The sequence below is a fragment of the Capricornis sumatraensis genome, chromosome 7, assembly GCF_032405125.1.
Source record: "Capricornis sumatraensis isolate serow.1 chromosome 7, serow.2, whole genome shotgun sequence".
NCBI lineage: Eukaryota > Metazoa > Chordata > Mammalia > Artiodactyla > Bovidae > Capricornis > Capricornis sumatraensis.
Window position 1 is genome coordinate 59,583,533 of NC_091075.1, and position 19,476 is coordinate 59,603,008.

The window sequence follows — 19,476 nt, forward strand, 5'->3', positions numbered from 1 at the left end:
AAACTATTACTTTGGAGTAAAATAAGTTTTTCTTGTATTTTCATTGTGCCAAACAAAAATGTGATTTCATCATTGGAAATTTATATTTATTAGTCATCCATTTCTTAAAGGAACTTTCAAATCAGTTGTCTTAAGCATCAGGATGCAAAAGCTGAAATTGCTCGCAAATTTAAAATGATGCTTTACATTCAATTTAATTAATTTAATTTAATTTAATTTACTGTGCTTCTTAATGCCAAAAAGAAACAATAATAGAATGGAGATTTGTCACGCAATTTTTATTTCTCAGTTGACATTTTTCTGATATGAAAATGTTGCTATTTCAATTATGGTTCCCTTAAGCTTTTTATTTTATTTATTTTTAATATTTATTTACTTGGCTGCCCCAGATCTTAGTTGCAACATGTGGGCTCTAGTTCCCTGACCAGTGATCGAACCAGGCCCCCTGCACTGGGGGCGCAGAGTCTTAGCTGCTAGACCACCAAAGAAGCCCCCACTTAAACTTTTTAAAGGTTAGGGTAACAGTTATACTCAGAGAGTCAATTTTGATTTGTCTGTGAGGTTGATCACAGGGCCAGGCTTAGAAATAACCAGTCCAGCCACAAACACAGTCAGATGTTGGGCGAGTCCCACTGGCACACATGGGTCATGTGTTGATGCTCTCCTTATCTGACCTCTGACTTAGGAAGTAGTATGTGACCAACCAAGACCAGTTCCAGAAATAAGATTCAGTCTTGGTTTGGGGAAAGACCTCTTTTAGTTCTTAAAGAACCGAATATTTTTAAAGACTGTAGTGTGCTCAGTTCTTGGTTGGAGTGATCTTTTTCTCTTCTTTTTCTCTCTTTTTCAGACTTTGTCTTTTGCTTTGGCTGACAAAACCAAGGCCAAAATCATTTTAGCAAATGACCCAGATGCTGATAGACTTGCTGTGGCAGAAAAGCAAGACAGGTACAATAAATTGTGATTACCTGCATGATGTGTGATATAGTGTCAGTCAGATGTTTCTAGAGGGACCGGATGTATTTGGAAATGTTTCCCAATTATCTTGCAAATGATCATCTCATTGAACCTCTGTCAGATCCTCTGACATAGAGCAAGTACCAGTCTAGCGGCCACAGGTTTGGCAAGCATAATGTAGGGTCAGCCAGCCCAGCGTGTATTTGGTATTGAACTTTGGTATTGAACTTACTTGTTACCATCCCCCTTTTATCATCACTTTTATCATAATTAATGACTCAGTGCCTAATCAGGGCAAAGTACTTTGTTTGGTGCTGACTTTAAAGTTCAGCACTTGACAAAGGTTTGGTGAGGAGCCAGACCTTCAATGCCATGTTGAATCCCAAAGAAAGACAATGCCAAAGAATGCTCAAACTACCGCACAATTGCACTCATCTCACACGCTAGTAAAGTAATGCTTCAAATTCTCCAATCCAGGCTTCAGTAATATGTGAACCGTGAACTTTCAGATGTTCAAACTGGTTTTAGAAAAGGCAGAGAGGAACCAGAGATCAAATGGCCAACATATGCTGGATCATTGAAAAAGCAAGAGAGTTCTAGAAAAACATCTATTTCTGCTTTATTGACTGTGCCAAAGCCTTTGACTGTGTGGATCACAGTCAACTGTGGAAAATTCTTCAAGAGATGGGAATACCAGACCACCTGACGTGCCTCTTGAGAAACCTGTATGCAGGTCAGGAAGCAACAGTTAGAACTGGACATGGAACAACAAACTGGTTCCAAATAGGAAAAGGAGTACGTCAAGGCTGTATATTGTCACCCTGCTTATTTAGCTTATATGCAGAGTACATCATGAGAAATGATGGGCTGGAAGAAGCACAAGCTGGAATCAAGATTGCTGGGAGAAATATCAATAACCTCAGTTATGCAGATGACACCACCCTTATGGCAGAAAGTAAAGAAGAGCTAAAGAGCCCCTTGATGAAAGTGAAAGAGGAGAGTGAAAAAGTTGGCTTAAAGCTCAACATTCAGAAAATGAAGATCATGGCATCTGGTCCCATCACTTCATGGGAAATAGATGGGGAAACAGTGGAAACAGTGGCTGACTTTTATTTTTCTGGGCTCCAAAATCACTGCAATTGCTGTTGCAGCCATGAAATAAAAAGACGCTTACTCCTTGGAAGGAAAGTTACCACCAACCTAGATAGCATATTGAAAAGCAGAGACATTACTTTACCAACAAAGGTCCATCTAGTAAAGGCTATGGTTTTTCCAGTGGTCATGTATGGATGTAAGAGTTGGACTATAAAAAAAGCTGAGTGCTGAAGAATTGATGCTTTTGAACTGTGGTGTTGAAGAAGACTCTTGAGAGTCCCTTGGACTGCAAGGAGACCCAGCCAGTCCATCCTAAAGGAGATCAGCCCTGGGTGTTCATTGGAAGAACTGATGTTGAAGCTGAAACTCCAATCCTTTGGCCACCTCATGCGAAGAGCTGACTCATTTGAAAAGACCCTGATGCTGGGAAAGATTAAGGGCAGGAGGAGACGGGGATGACAGAGGATGAGATGGCTGGATGGCATCACTGACTCGATGGACATGGGTTTGAGTGAACTCCGGGAGTTGGTGATGGACAGAGAGGCCTGGCGTGCTGCGGTTCATGGGGTTGCAAAGAGTCGGACACGACTGGGCGACTAAACTGACTGAACGGAGACCAGAGAGCTTGCCTGTGGGGTGCTCCAATGCTTGAGATAAGTGTGACTATAGAGTTTGTACAGAGCAGTGATGGATTAGGAGGAAAGTTGAAAGGTACACAGCCTCCAGCATGTGTGATGTTTGGGGGACAGTTTGGTGCTGCCAAAGGTTTAGGACTTTCAGTTATGACAAAACAGGTTCAATTCTGTGTCAGTTTTTAGAAATTTAAGTTGATGTGCTGTATGATCAAATGTGAGGTATGCTTGTAACCACCTTGACTTCACAAAGTGATAGTTGCAGGCTTGTTCTCTGGTGTCTAGACTGTGCTAGAACTGTGCTGAATCTTCAGGAATGCTAAGCTCTCTCTCAGAAACTGCAGTGCTGAGCAAAAAATTGAAATATATGAGCTATTATACTTGGGGGGGCATCTTGCCAGCATGTATCTGTTATGTTTAAAACCAAAGCCCTTTGCTGGAGACTGAAATAAAAGCATTTCTGTGTCATTGCTGACATACTTAGAGTTTTCAAAGATAGGGTGTTTGTCTAGGCAAACTGGCTGAGACACGGTAGCTGCTCAGATGTTTGTGCAGTGGTAGCCACACTTCTGTTATGTGAACAAGAATAATGAGAACAACAACAAAGATTAGGGAGAACAGTCCTGCAGAGGCCCCTTGGAGCCTTGTTTGGCTTAATTGTTCTGTCCATATTTGTCACTTACAGTTAAGCACTCTCTTAAGATCACTGTCATGCATAGGTGGTTTTTTCTTTCAGTGGCGAATGGAAAGTGTTTTCAGGCAATGAGTTGGGGGCCCTCCTGGGCTGGTGGCTCTTTACTTCTTGGAAAGAAAAGAACCAAGATCACAGCGCCCTTCAAAACTTATACATGTTGTCCAGCACCGTCTCTTCCAAAATCCTGCGAGCCATCGCCTTGAAGGAGGGCTTTCACTTTGAGGTATAGCGTTTGTGAGACTTGCCCCTTTCCCTTTCTTTTGCTCTGGAGAAAGTCTAAGGCGTTTCTCTCTTGGATTATCCTTTTAGGAAACATTAACTGGCTTTAAATGGATGGGAAATCGAGCCAAACAGCTGATAGACCAGGGGAAAAATGTCTTATTTGCATTTGAAGAAGCTATTGGTAAGAGTTGAGCACCATGATCATGTGATCAGTTAATTTATAGAATGTGCATAAGTGGGCAAAGATTTGGATTTGGGCTCAAAGATTAGCAGTGAAACAGAAGCATGCAGTTTGCTTTTCTTCTGTGACCCTCTGCAAATGCTGAACTGTCCAACCCCAGAGTTGGCATCAGATTTTTTTTTAGCTGAAAAGAATATCTCACAAATAATCAAGCCATTCATGTAAGGAAGTGAATCCTCTCCCCTGATGACTGTGAATAGTGATGTTTTTGTACTTGGCTGTAGTAGCTTAAGAAAATCCTCCTACTTGGGGAGCTGAAGTATTTCCTCACTGTGGTGTTGATATCTAGGCCACATATAGTTCACTGCCCGTTAGAGAGTGCCCTGCAGAGATATGTCCAGAAGAAAGGAGAAGCCACAGTTGTAGGACTTCCATAAGAGTGGTTATCACCTGAAAGAACCAGCCAGGATAATGGGAAAACACTTGTCTTAAATAATCACTATAAATGAGTGAAATGGAGAGCCAGCAATGGAAACGTGAAATGCAAATGTTTGTGCTGGGGATATTTTAGCTATTTATTTAGTAAAAGTTACTATGTGTATGCTAAGTTGCTTCAGTTGTGTCCAACTCTTTGCAACCGTATGGACCATAGCCCACCAGGCTCCTCTGTCCATGGGATCTTCTAGGCAAGAATACTGGAGTGGGTTGTCATGCCCTCCTCCAGGGGATCTTACTGACCCAGGGATTGAACCTTCATCTCTTATGTCTCCTGTAGTAGCAGGTGATTTCTTTACCACTAGTGCTACCTGGGAAGCCCAAAAATTTGTTTATCCAATATTTATTGCTTATCAATTATACACTGACCCTGAAGGAAATGGATAAACTGATATTAGCCTGTAGTAGTTTATATAAGTGAGGTTAGTAACCACACGAAAGAATATAGGCTCACTGTCAAGGTGAATCATGTACTGGCAAAAACTACGGGAATTCAGAGAAGACAGAATAAGCATTGACTCGAGCAATTAGAAACAATTTTGTGTGAGCTGAAGGGCTAGACCTGGAAAATGAGGACAATTTGTCTAGAAGGGAGACTATCCTTACAAGTTATTCAACAAATACTTTCTCTTTTTGTTCTTTTTTTTTTTTTTTTAATTAAAGCATAGTTGAGGGCTTCCCTGCTTATTTAACTTATATTCAGAGTACATCATGAGAAATGATGGGCTGGATGAAGCACAAGCTGGAATCAAGATTGCAGGGAGAAATATCAATAACCTCAGATATGCAGATGACACCGCACTTCTAGCAGAAAGCAAAGAACTAAACCTGAAACTAATATAATATGGATGCGCTCAGATGCTCAGTTGTGTCCAACTCTTTGCAAGCCTCTTGATGAAAGTGAAAGAGGAAAGTGAAAAAGTTGGCTTAAAACTCAACATTCAGAAAACTAAGATCATGGCATCCGGTCCCATCACTTCATGGCAAATAGATGAGGAAACAGTGGCTGACTTTATTTTGGGGGGCTCCAAAACCACTACAGATGGTGACTGCAGCCATGAAATTAAAAAGTGCTTACTACTTGGAAGAAAAGTTGTGACCAACCTAGATAGCATGTTAAAAAGCAGAGACATTACTTTGCCAACAAAGGTCCATCTAGTGGTATTTGCAGTAGTCATGTATGGATATGAGAGTTGGACTATAAAGAAAGCTGAGCACCAAAGAATTGATGCTTTTGAACTGTGGTGTTGGAAAAGACTCTTGAGAGTCTCTTGGACTGCAAGGAGATCCAACCAGTCCATCCTAGAGGAAATCAGTCCTGAATATTCATTAGAAGGATTGATGCTAAAGCTGAAACTCTAATACTTAGGCCACCTGATGTGAAGAACTGACTCATTTGAAAAGACCCTGATCCTGGGAAGATTGAAGGCAGGAGAAGGGGATGACAGAGGGTGAGATGGTTGGATGGCATCACCGACTCAATGGACATGAGTTTGAGTAAGGTCCGGGAGTTGGTGATAGACAGGGAAGCCTGGCGTACTGCAGTCCATGGAATCACAAAGAGTTGGACACGACTGAGCGACTGAACTGAACTGAACTGAGGGCTTCCCAGGTGGCACTAGTGGTAAAGAACCTGCCTGCCAGTGCAGGAGACCTAAGAGATGAGGGCTCGATCCCTGGGTTGAATAGATCCCCTGGAGGGCATGGCAACCCATTCTAGTATTCTTTCCTGGAGAATCCCATGGACAGTTAAGCCTTGCGGGATACAGTCCATGTGGTTGCAAAGAGTTGGACACAACTGAGCATCTGAGCGCATCCATATTATATTAGTTTCAGGTTTACAACATAGTGATTCAATATTTTTATAGACGATACTTCATTTATAGTTATTATAAAATATTGGCTAGACTCCTTGTGTTGTACAATGCATCCTTATATATCATTTATTTTATACATAATAGTTTGTACTCAACAAATACTTCATGAAGGCCCACTAGGCACTGGGCTAGATTCTTAAATACAATGGTGGTGAATGAGAATCATTTACATCCTTGACAACCGCTCATGCAATAGGCAGGATGCATATAGATGTGTGTATCTGCAGTGTGTAAAAGGACCCAATCCTTAGGATATGTGTATGACTCGTATTTCTGCAGGATATATGTGCTGCCCTTTCGTGCTGGACAAAGATGGAGTCAGTGCTGCTGTCATAACCGCAGAGTTGGCCAGCTTTCTGGCAACCAAGAATTTGTCTTTGTCTCAGCAGCTAAAAGCCATCTATGTTGAGTAAGTTTCTATTGACTATTTAATTGAAGTAATTTTTTTAAAATCAGTTCAGGTGTACAACACAATGATTCAGTGTATGTCTATATTGTGAAATGATCACAGTAGATACAGTTAACATGCATCCGCACACAGGAATGTTTTTTACTGTTTTGCTCTCTTCTTGTGCGTGGGGTACTCATATTCTTTCTGATGCTCTTGCTTTAGTTATGAATTCTATTTCTTATGAAAACTAAATAAGAGATCACCTTTTCCTTTTGGTACTTAAGCAGTTAATAGTAATTACCATTTGTGATGACATTAATCCTTCATAAATGAGAACATTAGTTGCAGAAATGGCTGAGGGAAGAATGTGATTTTTTAAATCTCCAGTGTTGAAAAACACTAAATGTGTTCATTAAACATCTGTTTAGTCTTTGTAGCAATTACTTATTTCTGCCTTTCTAGTGCAAAACAACCAGATACAAGGTAATGGGCATGACGTGGCTATATTCCAGTGATAAAACTTTTACTTACAAATAGAGACTGAGGGCCACACAGCAGGGCAGTGATTCCTGGGGTAGATTGTTGGACCTCTTTATTTAATGCTGAATTATTCCTTTGAAATTAGTCATGGCTGTTTGTTTTAGAATATACTGTTTAATAGGTACATGTTCAGTGTACACTGTGCACAATTATTTGTTCCTCATTTGCATGTAACCATGTTTGTATTGATAGGTATGGCTACCATATCACCAGAGCTTCGTATTTTATCTGCCATGATCAAGAAACTATTAAACAATTATTTGAAAACCTTAGAAACTATGATGGGAAGAGTAATTATCCAAAAACTTGTGGCAGATTTGAGATTTCTCACGTTAGGGACCTTACAACTGGCTATGATGATAATGAACCTGATAAAAAAGCTGTGAGTAATTTTTTTTATCATTTAAAGTCTTTTCTATTTACTTTTTCACTATGCTTTGAATAGTTCAACCTATTTAATCATATAATTAATTGAAGCTGATTTTAGGCATTACTATGAATAAGCTATTAAAATATAGAGATAATTTTAAAACATGAGCTAAAACTACAGGGATTCTCAGCCCATGCCATCTTTGAACACAGCAGGAAATCGATACAGTCGGCTCTCGGTATCTTAGGCACATCATAAACACCGAGGGCCAACTTACTACACTAGTGTATATAATGGACTTAAGCATCCGTGGATTTTAGTATCTGCAGGGGCTCCTGGCACCCTCCATGGGTGCTGAGGGATGACTATACTCGGGAGTGTAAGCCCTGCCTGTGGTTAGAAGCTAATTGGTGATGCTCTGGGTAGAATCTGGGTCTTCTGATTGCAAATCCGGCTTTTCCTCTCTTTCAGCAGTTGATCTTGAAAAAACATCAGAATCACCTGGTGGCCAGGTTAAAACTGAGTGCTGCAGCCCACCCCTTATTTGCCTTTCTAATAAGTGCCCTGCTGATGCTGATGTTACTCGTCCAGCCTTGAGAACTACTGTTAGCTTCCTCCTTAGTTTTGCCCTATTCTCTGACTTTATTGGAGTTGTTGGGGCTTCCCTGGTGGCTCAGATGGTAAAGAATCCACCTGCAGTGTGGGATACCCATGTTCAATCCCTGGGTCAGGAAGATGCCCTGGAGAAAGGAATGGCTACCCACTCCAGTATACTTGCTTGGAGAATTCCATGGACAGAGGAATGTGGCGGGCTATAGTCCATGGGGTTGCACAGAGTTGCACATGACTGAGCAACTAACACTAATCATTCATTCATATGAGAGTTGTTAGCTATAGCACATGAGTTCAAATTCTTCCTACCATGTGGATCCCCGACTGGAGTCAAAAGAAGGCACAAATATGGCAGAAGATAGTATTGCTATCTATGGCAAGTGGGTAGGGGAAGAAGAGTAGGAATATCCTTATGAGATGCTGGACATTTGCTTTCATATTCTCCTTTTTATATTTTTTAATTTACATTTGCACACAATATGTTTTTAAAAGGCAAATAGTATTAAAGGGTTATGAAGAAACTTGACGGTTCCACCTCCTACCATTTCATTGCCATGTGTCAAGAAAACCGCCTTCCCTCATAGTTGTTTCTCATGGTTCTAAATAACATGCTCATGTGGTGATGCTTTGACTTATCGGTGTTAGGCTTTATTAATTTTCTATGATGGAGATTGGAGGAGGAAATGGCAACCCACTCCAGTATTCTTGCCTGGAAAATCGCATGGACAGAAGAGCCTGGCAAGCTATAGTCCATAGGGTCGCAAAGAGTTGGACACTACTAAAGCGACTTAACAACATGATGGAAATAGGGATTTAGTTCTTAGAGTTGCAGCATTCACAACTCTTCTCCCCTGTCCTTGCAGTACAGTTGTACCACAGGTTTTGGCAACATCAGATTCCAAGCTTGTATTATGATGGCTAGTAACTATTGTTTTCTGCTTAGCTAAGTTGTGTACTTTGCTTAGGTTCCCCTTACATTGTATAAAGGATTATTTTTTTCTGTAATTAATAACTGCTTTGTTCTTTTATTTGCATGGATTTCTATGTATTCCTCACCAGTTCTTCCCACATCCTTCAAATAGCTTTCAGTAGGGTTTTCTCGGAGAAGGCAATGGCACCCCACTCCAGTACTCTTGCCTGGAAAATCCCATGGACGGAGGAGCCTGGTGGGCTGCAGTCCATGGGGTCACTAAGTCAGACACGACTGAGAGACTTCACTTTCACTTTTCACTTTCATGCATTGGAGAAGGAAATGGCAACCCACTCTGGTATTCTTGCCTGGAGAATCCCAGGAATGGGGGAGCCTGGCGGGCTGCTGTCTATGGGGTCGCACAGAGTCGGACACGACTGAAGCGACTTAGCAGCAGCAGCAGCAGCAGGGTTTTCTACCTAGTCCAATGATTCCCTGCTTCTGTTGGTTCCATCTTGTTTCCAAAGGCCTCCTTCCTGGCCCCTTTCTCTGGGGAGGGCCGACTGCTCTCTGGGTTGAATGCCCAGCTGTCATCCTGGGGATGCTCTTCACTACTCTCTGGGGTTATGTCCCTTGCTCCTGGACCCCTTTTTATAATTAGCTTCCTAAATCACATTTTCTAGTATCTTCCTAAGAAGAAGTAAATAGAGGTAAATTTTTAGAGGTGTTTAGGTCTGAAAATGTCTTGCTCTACCCACACACTTTATTGACTCACAGTTTTGAAAGCATTGCTCCATGTTTGTCAAGCTGTGGAGCATCCATCATTCATTTATTCAGGGAATAGTTGGAACCTGCTGTGTGCTGCATCCAGGGATAAGGATGCCATACCCATTCAGTCCTTTCTGTGCAATTTTTTTTTCTCTGTGGAAAGTATTAGGAATATTCCACTAAACCTTGGGTTCAGAATTCCAGTGATAAGCTTTTAGTATGGGCCTCCTTTCTTTCATTTTTCTGGACACTTGGTTGGTCTTTGTTGGCCTGTGGAGTCATGTCTTTCTGTCCTGAGAAACTCTTGACTTTTTTCAAAGAAGGGGGCTGGATGGTTGTTTTCCAAATAACCTTTTCCCTTGAATTTTCTGTTCTCCCCTTCTTGACAAGTCCTTCTTGACAAGTTCTTAGACGCTGACCCTCCTGGAGTGATGTTCTGCTTTCCACGTTTCTCTCTTCCCGTTGTCTATCTGTGTCTTCCTTTCCTACTTTTTGGAGAGATTACCTCAACATTAAATGTCTGCTTCTTTGAACATTGCAGCTCTTTTTCCTCTATTAAAAGTAATATCTTGTTTCGTGTATATTATATCTTATCTCTATTAAGGATATTAATTGCAGCTTTTTTTTTTAATATAGATCTTTCTTCCTATGAATTGTCTATTTCCTTCAAAGTCTTCTGGGGACGCCTCGCTGTCACCCTAGTCTCCTGCCTAAGGGTAATAAGCTGGGATGCTGAGTCCCTGGAAGTGTTGGAGAGGTCCATGGGACATGGGAGGAGAGGTGCTAGTGTTCACTGTGGGGACTCTGAGTTACTCTGTTTTCTCCATGCTCTGCCTTCCATGATGCCCAGTGTCCCCAACTTCTAAGCTCTTCTGTTTCAGTTATACCAGAGATTTAAGCCATCTCCTGGTGAGGTGGTTTGTTGACCACATGGGCAGAAGTTGAGGATCTGGGAGGATCCAATAGCTCCTTTCAGATGCTCCTTCTGTCTGCCCTTGCCTCATGCCTGCCCTTTGCAGTACCTGGTGCCCCGGTTAGTGAGCTTTGCTCTGCAGAGGGTCCTGACTCAGTTCTTGTCTGCCCCTCTGTTGTAGGCGCCCCCTGGTCATTGTCCTGTGTTCCAGCAGGTCCCTTCCACCTCTTCATCTGGTTTCTGACTGCCACGATTGGTTGGCAAACCCCTCAACAGCTACTGCCGCTTTGCCCTTGTGTGCTTTTTTATTTTAATACTTCGGTCACGTTAGTAGAGTTTGAAGAGCAGTCAGCCATGATACATATACCAGAAGCTTTTGAAAGTGAAATAAGCCTATTTCATTGTTTTGTGGGGTTTTGTAATGTATTATTAATCGGTTTAAAGCAATTTCTTGTGAAAGGGTGTGTTTCAATTTTAGAAAAACTTTCAGTAGCTTTAATAAAACCATAGAGGTAAAAAGTAGTATACAAAGTTACTTTATTTTCACAAATTGCCTTATTATTATTTATTTCATTTATACCTAGTATATTTTCTGACTTCCTCAAATGTGTTCTTCTTTTTTTTGCATTTACTTTCTTGCTTATTTGAGGAAAAATATTAGTTAGGTAAAAAACAACTTACGTTGCTACTTACTAATAAATTTATAACATGACAATTAATTCCTAGATTCTCCCGACTAGTAAAAGCAGCCAGATGATCACCTTTAGCTTTGCTAATGGAGGTGTGGCCACCATGCGGACCAGTGGGACAGAGCCCAAAATCAAGTACTATTTGGAACTGTGCGCCCCCCCTGGAAATAGGTATGGACGGCAGCAGCTGTAGTGTTTATTCTTTAAACTTCCTAAATGCTCTGCAGACACTAAGTAAAATAGCTCATCTGTCTAGTATGTAGTTTAGTAAGAATGTTGTTTCAGAACCTGCAGCAATATGATGATTTTAATAGCTTTTGAAGTGTCGAGGAACAGGAGTGCTTTCTTCCTATTTATTTCCTTCTAAAATTTCCCTATATGGGAAAACTTCTTAATTTCAGTAATATTAATAAAATTTCCTTTTTCTAGTACTTTTTATTTGAGGCTGGCACCAGTGACTTTTTCTCCATGTCCCTGGTACAAATGAATTAAAATCCATTAATGAATTAATGGGGATTAAATTAATGAAATTAATGAAATCCATCCAGTCAATTACAAATCCATTCAACAGATATCTTTGAGCATCCATTGTGTGTAAATCATGCTGGGTTTTGGGGCAGATAAAGAGCCACAGCAGACAGTGTCCTCACCACCAAAGAGCTGATGGTCTAGTAGCTTCAAGGTCATGTTTTGTGACCTTGTAAAAGGTTTGGACTATAAAGAAAGCTGAGTGCCAAAGAATTGATGCCTTTGCACTGTTTGTTGGAAAAGACTCTTGAGAGTCCCCTGGACTGCAAAGAGATCAAACCAGTCAATCCTAAAGGAAATCAGTCCTGAATATTCATTGGAAGGACTGATGCTGAAGCTGAAACTCCAATACTTTGGCCACCTGCTGCAAAGAACTGACTAACTGGAAAAGATCCTGATGCTGGGAAAAATTGAAAGCAGGAGGAGAGGGGTTGACAGAGGATGAGATGGTTGGATGGCATCACCTACTTGACAGACATGAGTTTGAGTAAGCTCGGGGAATTGGTGATGGACAGGGAAGCCTGGCGTGCTGCAATCCATGGGGTCGCAAAGATTGGAGACAACTGAGCGACTGAACTGAAAGGGTTTGAGTCACTCAGTTTCCAACGCCTGTAACATTTGGAACTGTATCAGCCATGGTGCATGTAGCTAGCACATGTAAATGTAATATTACACATTTAACAGTCGCTTAGCTTTCACTTCTCTATTCAGAATACAGTTCAAAATCAGGAAAGTTTTTTTTAAAGTGAATGAAGTCAGTGCTATCCAACAGAAATAAAATACGAGCCACATATGCAATTTGAAATTTCAGTTCAGTTCCGCATTTGCACCAGCCACATTGCAAGTGCACCATAGCCACGTGTTACTAGTGGCTGCTGTAGTGGACAGCATAAGTCTGTCTAGGTGGTAATGGCACATACACCCCAGAGCATTGATCAGAGGGTTTTTCTGGCTTGTGAACCAAATTTCCACTATATGGAAATAAGAGCAAAGGAAATTTTCTGAGCATCCTAAATTAGCCAGCCAATGACAGATTAAATGCAGGTTAGAGGGGCTGGGGAAGATTTGTTGCAGTTGGACTTTCCTTAATCAGGGAGAAGTGAGTGCTGACAGCAAAGCAAGAAATAGTAAAACAAAACTATAAACCTTGAGTACAAGAACTCAGAATATTCACCTGTCGGGGAGTTTATCATAAAGGAAATAGCAAGCTGCATCCAAATGAGCCTTGAATCTTCTGAATAATTCTCGTTTCTCATTCTTACTTAGTGTTTCCATATTTCTGTGACTCACTGTTTTGAAAACAACTGAACATTGAGTCCAATTTAAAGATGTATATTCAGGGAATTTCCCTGGCGATCCTACAGTTAAAACTGCGCTTCTGCTGCAGGAGGTTCAAGTTTGATCCCTGGTTGGGTAGCTAAGATCCCACATGCCATGCAGCATGGACAAAAAATTTAAAAAACAAAAAGATGGTATTTTTTCTATATATTTATCTTTTTCATTATCCTGTGAAAATACATGTAATTAAAAAAAAGTTTATAATAACAATACAACTTACTACTCAAGGGTCTGTGGTATTTACATTTTTCACATGGCTTATTGAGTGGATTTAAATTCAAATATTAGTTTCCAAATTGCTGAAGATACTTTGAAAGTTTGCCGTTTTATTATCGTCATTGAGAAATGTCTAATTATAAGTCTGTTTAATCTATTAACAACCCTCCAGTTGTTTGCACATAAATGAGTATTTTCCACATGCTTAAAATCTTGATTTCAATAAAGACATCTAGTTCCCTAGATTTTTGTTTATGCTTTAGTTGTGACCTTTTTGTTCCCAAAGTAAAATTAAAAAGATAAACAGAGGGTCTGAATTCTTGGTAAGTGACCAGCAGGCCCACTAGGAGGCTCCCCATCTCTTCTATCCTGGGAAAGCCTTACACACGAGGCTTCAGCCAAGCTCGCAATAGTTTGAAGACAGACAGGATCAGGAAACTGGGACATTAGTCCATAGATACGATGTCTAGACTCAAGCAAGGCATCAACATACCTATCACAACAGCCATAAAGCCATGGCTAAGGTTTCCTTATTTTCTGATAATGCTAAATATTATCAATATATTTTACATCATGAATTCTATTCATTTGTAGAATTCCACAACCCACTAACTCTTTAGAATTGAAAATCTTTTTTCAAATACAAGTACTATTTTTAAAATTTTTTGTTGGGGTTGATGTCTTTGTTTTTTTTTTTTATTATTATTGTTTTTAAGGCAGGGGGTGGGGGGGGTTTGGCCATGCCACATGACTTGTGAGATCTTAGTTCCATGACCAGGGTTTGAATCTGTACCCTCGCCAGTCAAAGCACAGAGTCCTAAACCACTGGACCACCAGTGAATTCCCTTGATGTCTTTAGTTTTGTCCAACTTTTTATTTTGAAAAATTTCAAACCTATAGAAATGCAGAATAGTGTAGTGAATAAGCACATACTCCTCATATAGACTAGGGGTTGGCAAACTTTCTGTGAAGAGCCAAAGAGTAACTATTTTAGGGTTTACAGACCACACAATCCTTGTTACAACCGTGCAGCTCTACTGTTGTGGATGGAAAGCACCCACAGACATAAAAGAGTGGTCGTGGCTGTTTCCGATAAAACTACTCAAACAGGCCAAAAACCATAGTTTGCCTACCCCAACCTAGGCTCAGCAGTCGCTAATGTTTGGCGATATTTGCTCTCATAGTTTTCTCAGCCATTTGAAAATAAGTTGCAGACTTTAATACTCATCTCCTAAGAACAAAGAACCTCTCTTACTGTCTCAAAAATTAGGTAATAATTATGTCAAGCAGGGTTCTAACAGATAAACCAAACCAGCAGGAGATACATAGTAAATTAAATTCATTGATAAGTTTTAGTTTAATGGATATTGTTTTAAAAAAAATGCAGTAATTATTAGTCAGTGTGCCTTCCTGAGAACTGTTATTTTCCTCAAAGCACATTTTTGGAGAAGGAAAAAAAGACGTGTAATTCATATGTATTTATGAAGCATAATTACTTTGTATGTTACCAATGGGGATAAAAATAATTATAATGATAGCTACATTTATTGAGGTTTTTGGGCCAGGTTGTGCTAATTGCTTTATATAATTTATCTCAATCTATACAACAACTCTCTTGAGAGGAGTCTTTTATTTCAGTTTTACAAGTGAGGAATCTGGGCCTTTGAAAGGTTAAGTCACTCACCCAAGGGCACAGAGCTAGTAAGTAATAGAGCCAGAATTACTGTCTGTAATAAAATGGATTGTTTTAGTTGTACTGGTTAACTGTTGCAATGCAAGGATGATCTTAACTAATTACGAAGATTGCCCATTTTGTTAAAGATGGTCAGGTATAAAGTATTAAAAGTTTGAATTAAGGAATTTAAATTTCTTTTATTGAACTTCTTGGTTTTAAATACAGTAACTCACATCAGCTAGTAGCCTGATACATAAGCCTGACACATAAATTAGACACATGTCTAATTATAAGTCTGTTTTATCTATTAATCAACCCTCCAATTGTTTGCACATAAATGAGTATTTTTCACGTGCTTAAAATCTTGATTTCGTTAAAGAGATCTAGTTCCCTAGATTTTTGTTTATACTTTAGTTGTGACTTTTTTGTTCCCAAAGTAAAATTAAAAAGATTTGGAGTCTGAGTTCCTGGTGCATGACCAGCAGGCCCACCAGGAGGCTCATCATCTCTTCCATCCTGGGAAGGCTTTATACATGAGGCTTCAGCCAAGCTCCCAATAGTTTGAAGACAGACAGGATCAGGAACATTCATGTCCCGCAAGACCAAGGACTTGCAGGAGATATCTTGTAACAGTTCAATGGGAATAAATGGCAACTGGAGTCACGAAAGTTTTCTGTGCATGGTTAGGTGTGGACCCTGCAGAACTTTTAGGGACGCTAGGCTACAGATTGTGTGTTTTGAAAATTCTTATGGGACTTCCCTGGTGGCCCAGTGGTTAAGACTCTGCACTTCCAGTGCAGGGGGCAGAGGTTCAATCCTTGGTCAGGGAACTAATATCCCACATGCCTCACATGGCCAAAAAAAAAAAAAAAATTCTTATGAGAAGTGCAAAGGTGTGGTTTTGTTTATAGTAGAGACCCTGGGGAAGCCTTTGGGAAAAATAATAAATATTGTCTCATGGGCTTTTTATCCACGCCACAGATGTGTTCCCATGCTTAAGTAACTGGAGTTCTGTCTGATTTAACTCTTCACTTAAGAGTAAATATCAGTGTTGCTTGACATTGGGAGTCTTTAAAACATGCTCCAAAATAATCCACTGACCTGAAATTTTTTTCCCCCTTGTTTTGCAGTGATCCCGAGCAGCTGAAGAAAGAACTGGAAGAACTAGTTAGTGCTATTGAAGAGTATTTTTTCCAGCCACAAAAGTATAACCTCCAGCCAAAAGGAGAGTAGACCATCCCAGCCTCAAGCATAATTACATTTACCTACAACTAAGCTGAACTTGATTTCTTAAGCAATGTTTTTGAGGGCCAAATAATTTAAAGTATTGCTACAAGTATTTTATTTTTTAATAGACCTGCATTCCTCCTTATTTTATGTTTGAATGTTAAGGGGAATAAAGAAAGATGGCCCAATCTAACAAACCAACATTCCTTTTAAAAGGCTGAGCCTGGACATCATCTGAATTTAAAAAATGAAGGCTTTAAAAATAACCTTCAAAAAACATGTTGTGATTAATAAACTTTCATCAGAATAAATACCAAATATGTTTGTCCTCTAAAATTCATTTTATATGTAAGTGAAATAGCCATAAAGCCTATACAGTTACTAAATTCTGGGCTGTCATATCTAAACTAGCCACTTTTATATATGTATATATTTGCATTTCTAGCAAGTCCTTATGAGATAACTGAATGCAGCAAATGTTGTGTTTTAGGGAAAATACAAATCACAGGAACCTGTAAAATGGAGCAAAAGATATTTTAAAAAGGTGAAGTTTTTTGATCTAAAACTTTATTTCTAATTATGCACCATTATACACTATGTAGGTGGTAGAAAAAAACAGCTTAACCATCTTTGTGTGGTGTGTGTTCATTTCCTTTTTTAAAATCTTGAATCAAACAGTTGGTTATTTGACACTTGCAAAGTAGATTATTTAATATTTTTTTTTCGCTTTAGTACATTTAAATGTAATCTTGGTCCTAAAGTAGCAAGGATTATAAGCAATAACTTCATGACTGACCTTGGTTTTTTTTTTTTGCCTCGTTTTTATGTGATCACAATCTAAAACCAGACGTTTCCAGGTTCATTATTTGATCTGTGCCTCCTCATCACTGATGGCCTTATAACCTTCCAAAATGACTCCCATCAAGTACCATGACCAAGGACCAAACTGTTCTTTATATACTTTATATATTTTGTGTGATTCTTTTATTTTTAAAGCAAATGATTGCCTACAATTCTTAAATGGTTATTAGCTGTTTCAGAACAATGAAAAATTATAGTTCTGTTGTCAATCATGTTTCTAATGTGAAGGAAAGAATATCTGTATATCCTCACAATAACATAGTTTGTCCCCTACCAGCACTCTTAAACGTACAATATTCCATATATTCTATTAGCTGCTTCATTGTAGAAGCAATATTTATTTTTGTTTGATAATGTTTTCTAGTCTTAAACTGTACTCCGGAAAAAAGAAATATTAGATCTGAGTACATAAATGGTACTCCATCACAGAGCTTGTCTCTGGAAATGTGAAGGTAATTTAAGATTAGTCCTGCTTAAGGGAGCTCAGGGTCTAATTAGAGGGCTAATAAGTAACCATTGAGTACAATATTGACACATTCTATGACTGAGTTATTTGCAGAATACTCAGAGTTGAGAATTGTGAGAAAGGAATTCATTCTGCCCAGAGGAGGCTTCACCTTCAGGAGCAAGTAGCAGCTGAAGATAGAGAAGGAAGTCTTCCAGGCAGAGCACAGCAAGAGCAGAAGTGTGGAGGCGCTGGGGTGTGTGTGGTTGGGGTGGGGGTGGGGGGTTAAAACAGAACCCAGATGTAAATTTCAGTACCTGCCCCAGTTCTCCCCATGAGCAATGAGTGAGCGATTCAGTTGGAACTAGAGGAGATCCTCCTCTAATTCCAAGTATCTCTTGACTTTTTCTTGGTGTTATGAGATGCAGGGTAGCAATGTGCGGTGCATAAAACTTGCAACATAAGGCCCCTGCATTCTAGTCTGGTCCACTGGGAACCAGCTCTGTGACCTTGGTCAGGTCACTTAGCCTCCCAAAGTCTCTATTTTGTTATTTTGTACTACTTTGTTATTTTTTTTAGGGCAGTTCTAGGTTCACAGAAAAAATTGAGAGGAAGATACAGAGATGTCTCATACCCACCTTGCCCTGATGCATGCCAGCCTCCCCCATTCTCAACACCCCCCACCAGAGTGGTACATTTGTTACCATCAGTGAACCTAAATTGATGCATCATTATTATCTGAACTGTGGAAACAAGAAAAAGATCAGTGAAGGAGTGAGAAATAGTAGGCAGAGCACAGAGGATTTTTATGGCAGTAAAAAAAATTTTCTGTATTGATACTGTAATAGTGAATACATGTCATTATACATACATTTGTCCTAATCCATAGAATGTACAAAACCAAAAGTGAATACTAATGTAAACTATGGACTTGGGGTGATAATTTTGTCATTTTTAAAATAAAGAGATTTTACTAAATGGTCTCTGAGGTCATTTCATGTTGCAGGTCTTTATATAAAAATCCATTAAGGGCACCATCAGCAATAAATCATCAGCAGTTCTCTTTGGAAGAATGCTTAACTAGCCCTCTTGAAAGACCTAACATCTGAGATGGGGGAAAACATTTTGTACCACAGAGACAGGCAGCCTGAGGTTCCTATCCCGCCTAAACTTATAGCCTGGAGCAAGGGTAGGGGTGCTGAAATCAGGTATGAGAAAGGTAGAACTGGGTGACATGCAGATGTCGGGAAACACCTGCGTGCTCTGCAGGGGTGGAAGGCAGAAATGGGGGCTGAGCACTGTGTAGCAGCCCCCTCTGCCTGAGCGTGCTTGGGGAAGACAGTACAATTTGATGTAGGGATGGCAGTCCATCTTCTCTTGGTGCCTGGAAAGAACAAATCCCAAGTGAAGTCCGATAGTCTGACTTGTAGGAGGAAATGCAGGCCAACTGTTTGGGTTTTTTTCTTCGTGGTGTTTCTGAAATCAAGAGACCTTTATTCTTCTCTCCCATAAGAAACATTGTCATTACCTCTCATTAATTTGTCTCATTGATTTAATTCTATCATCATGCGATTAAAGGAAAGTATTATTATTTGTTCACACTGGAAACATGGTTTTAAAAAGAAATACTTAAGTAATGAAGCAAATGCATGTGTGCTACTTTAAAGAGATTTTGAGAGGATGGCATCTAAATCATATTTATAATTTCTCCTTCCTCAGAGCTATTTGTGTATTCGTTATATGTTCACTGATTGAGTCATGCTTGAATTTTGCTATGAGCCAGGCACTTTTCTGGATAGTGATAATAAGCTTGCATTTGTGACCTCAAGTAGTCTAGCCG

The 19,476-nt window shown here is 39.7% G+C and overlaps 1 protein-coding gene across 1 annotated transcript in view; it reads left to right on the forward strand.

Annotated features, from left to right (window-relative positions):
* Window positions 1–17,872, forward strand: part of PGM2 (phosphoglucomutase 2) — a 37,395-nt gene extending 19,523 nt beyond the window's left edge. The window contains exons 8-14 of the mRNA XM_068975145.1: window positions 851–948; window positions 3,421–3,601; window positions 3,688–3,781; window positions 6,433–6,562; window positions 7,277–7,466; window positions 11,384–11,517; window positions 16,234–17,872. Coding sequence (XP_068831246.1) covers window positions 851–948; window positions 3,421–3,601; window positions 3,688–3,781; window positions 6,433–6,562; window positions 7,277–7,466; window positions 11,384–11,517; window positions 16,234–16,336 — 930 coding nt within the window. The 3' untranslated portion in view covers window positions 16,337–17,872. The remainder of the gene's footprint in view (window positions 1–850; window positions 949–3,420; window positions 3,602–3,687; window positions 3,782–6,432; window positions 6,563–7,276; window positions 7,467–11,383; window positions 11,518–16,233) is intronic.
* The last annotated feature ends 1,604 nt before the right edge of the window (window positions 17,873–19,476 follow it).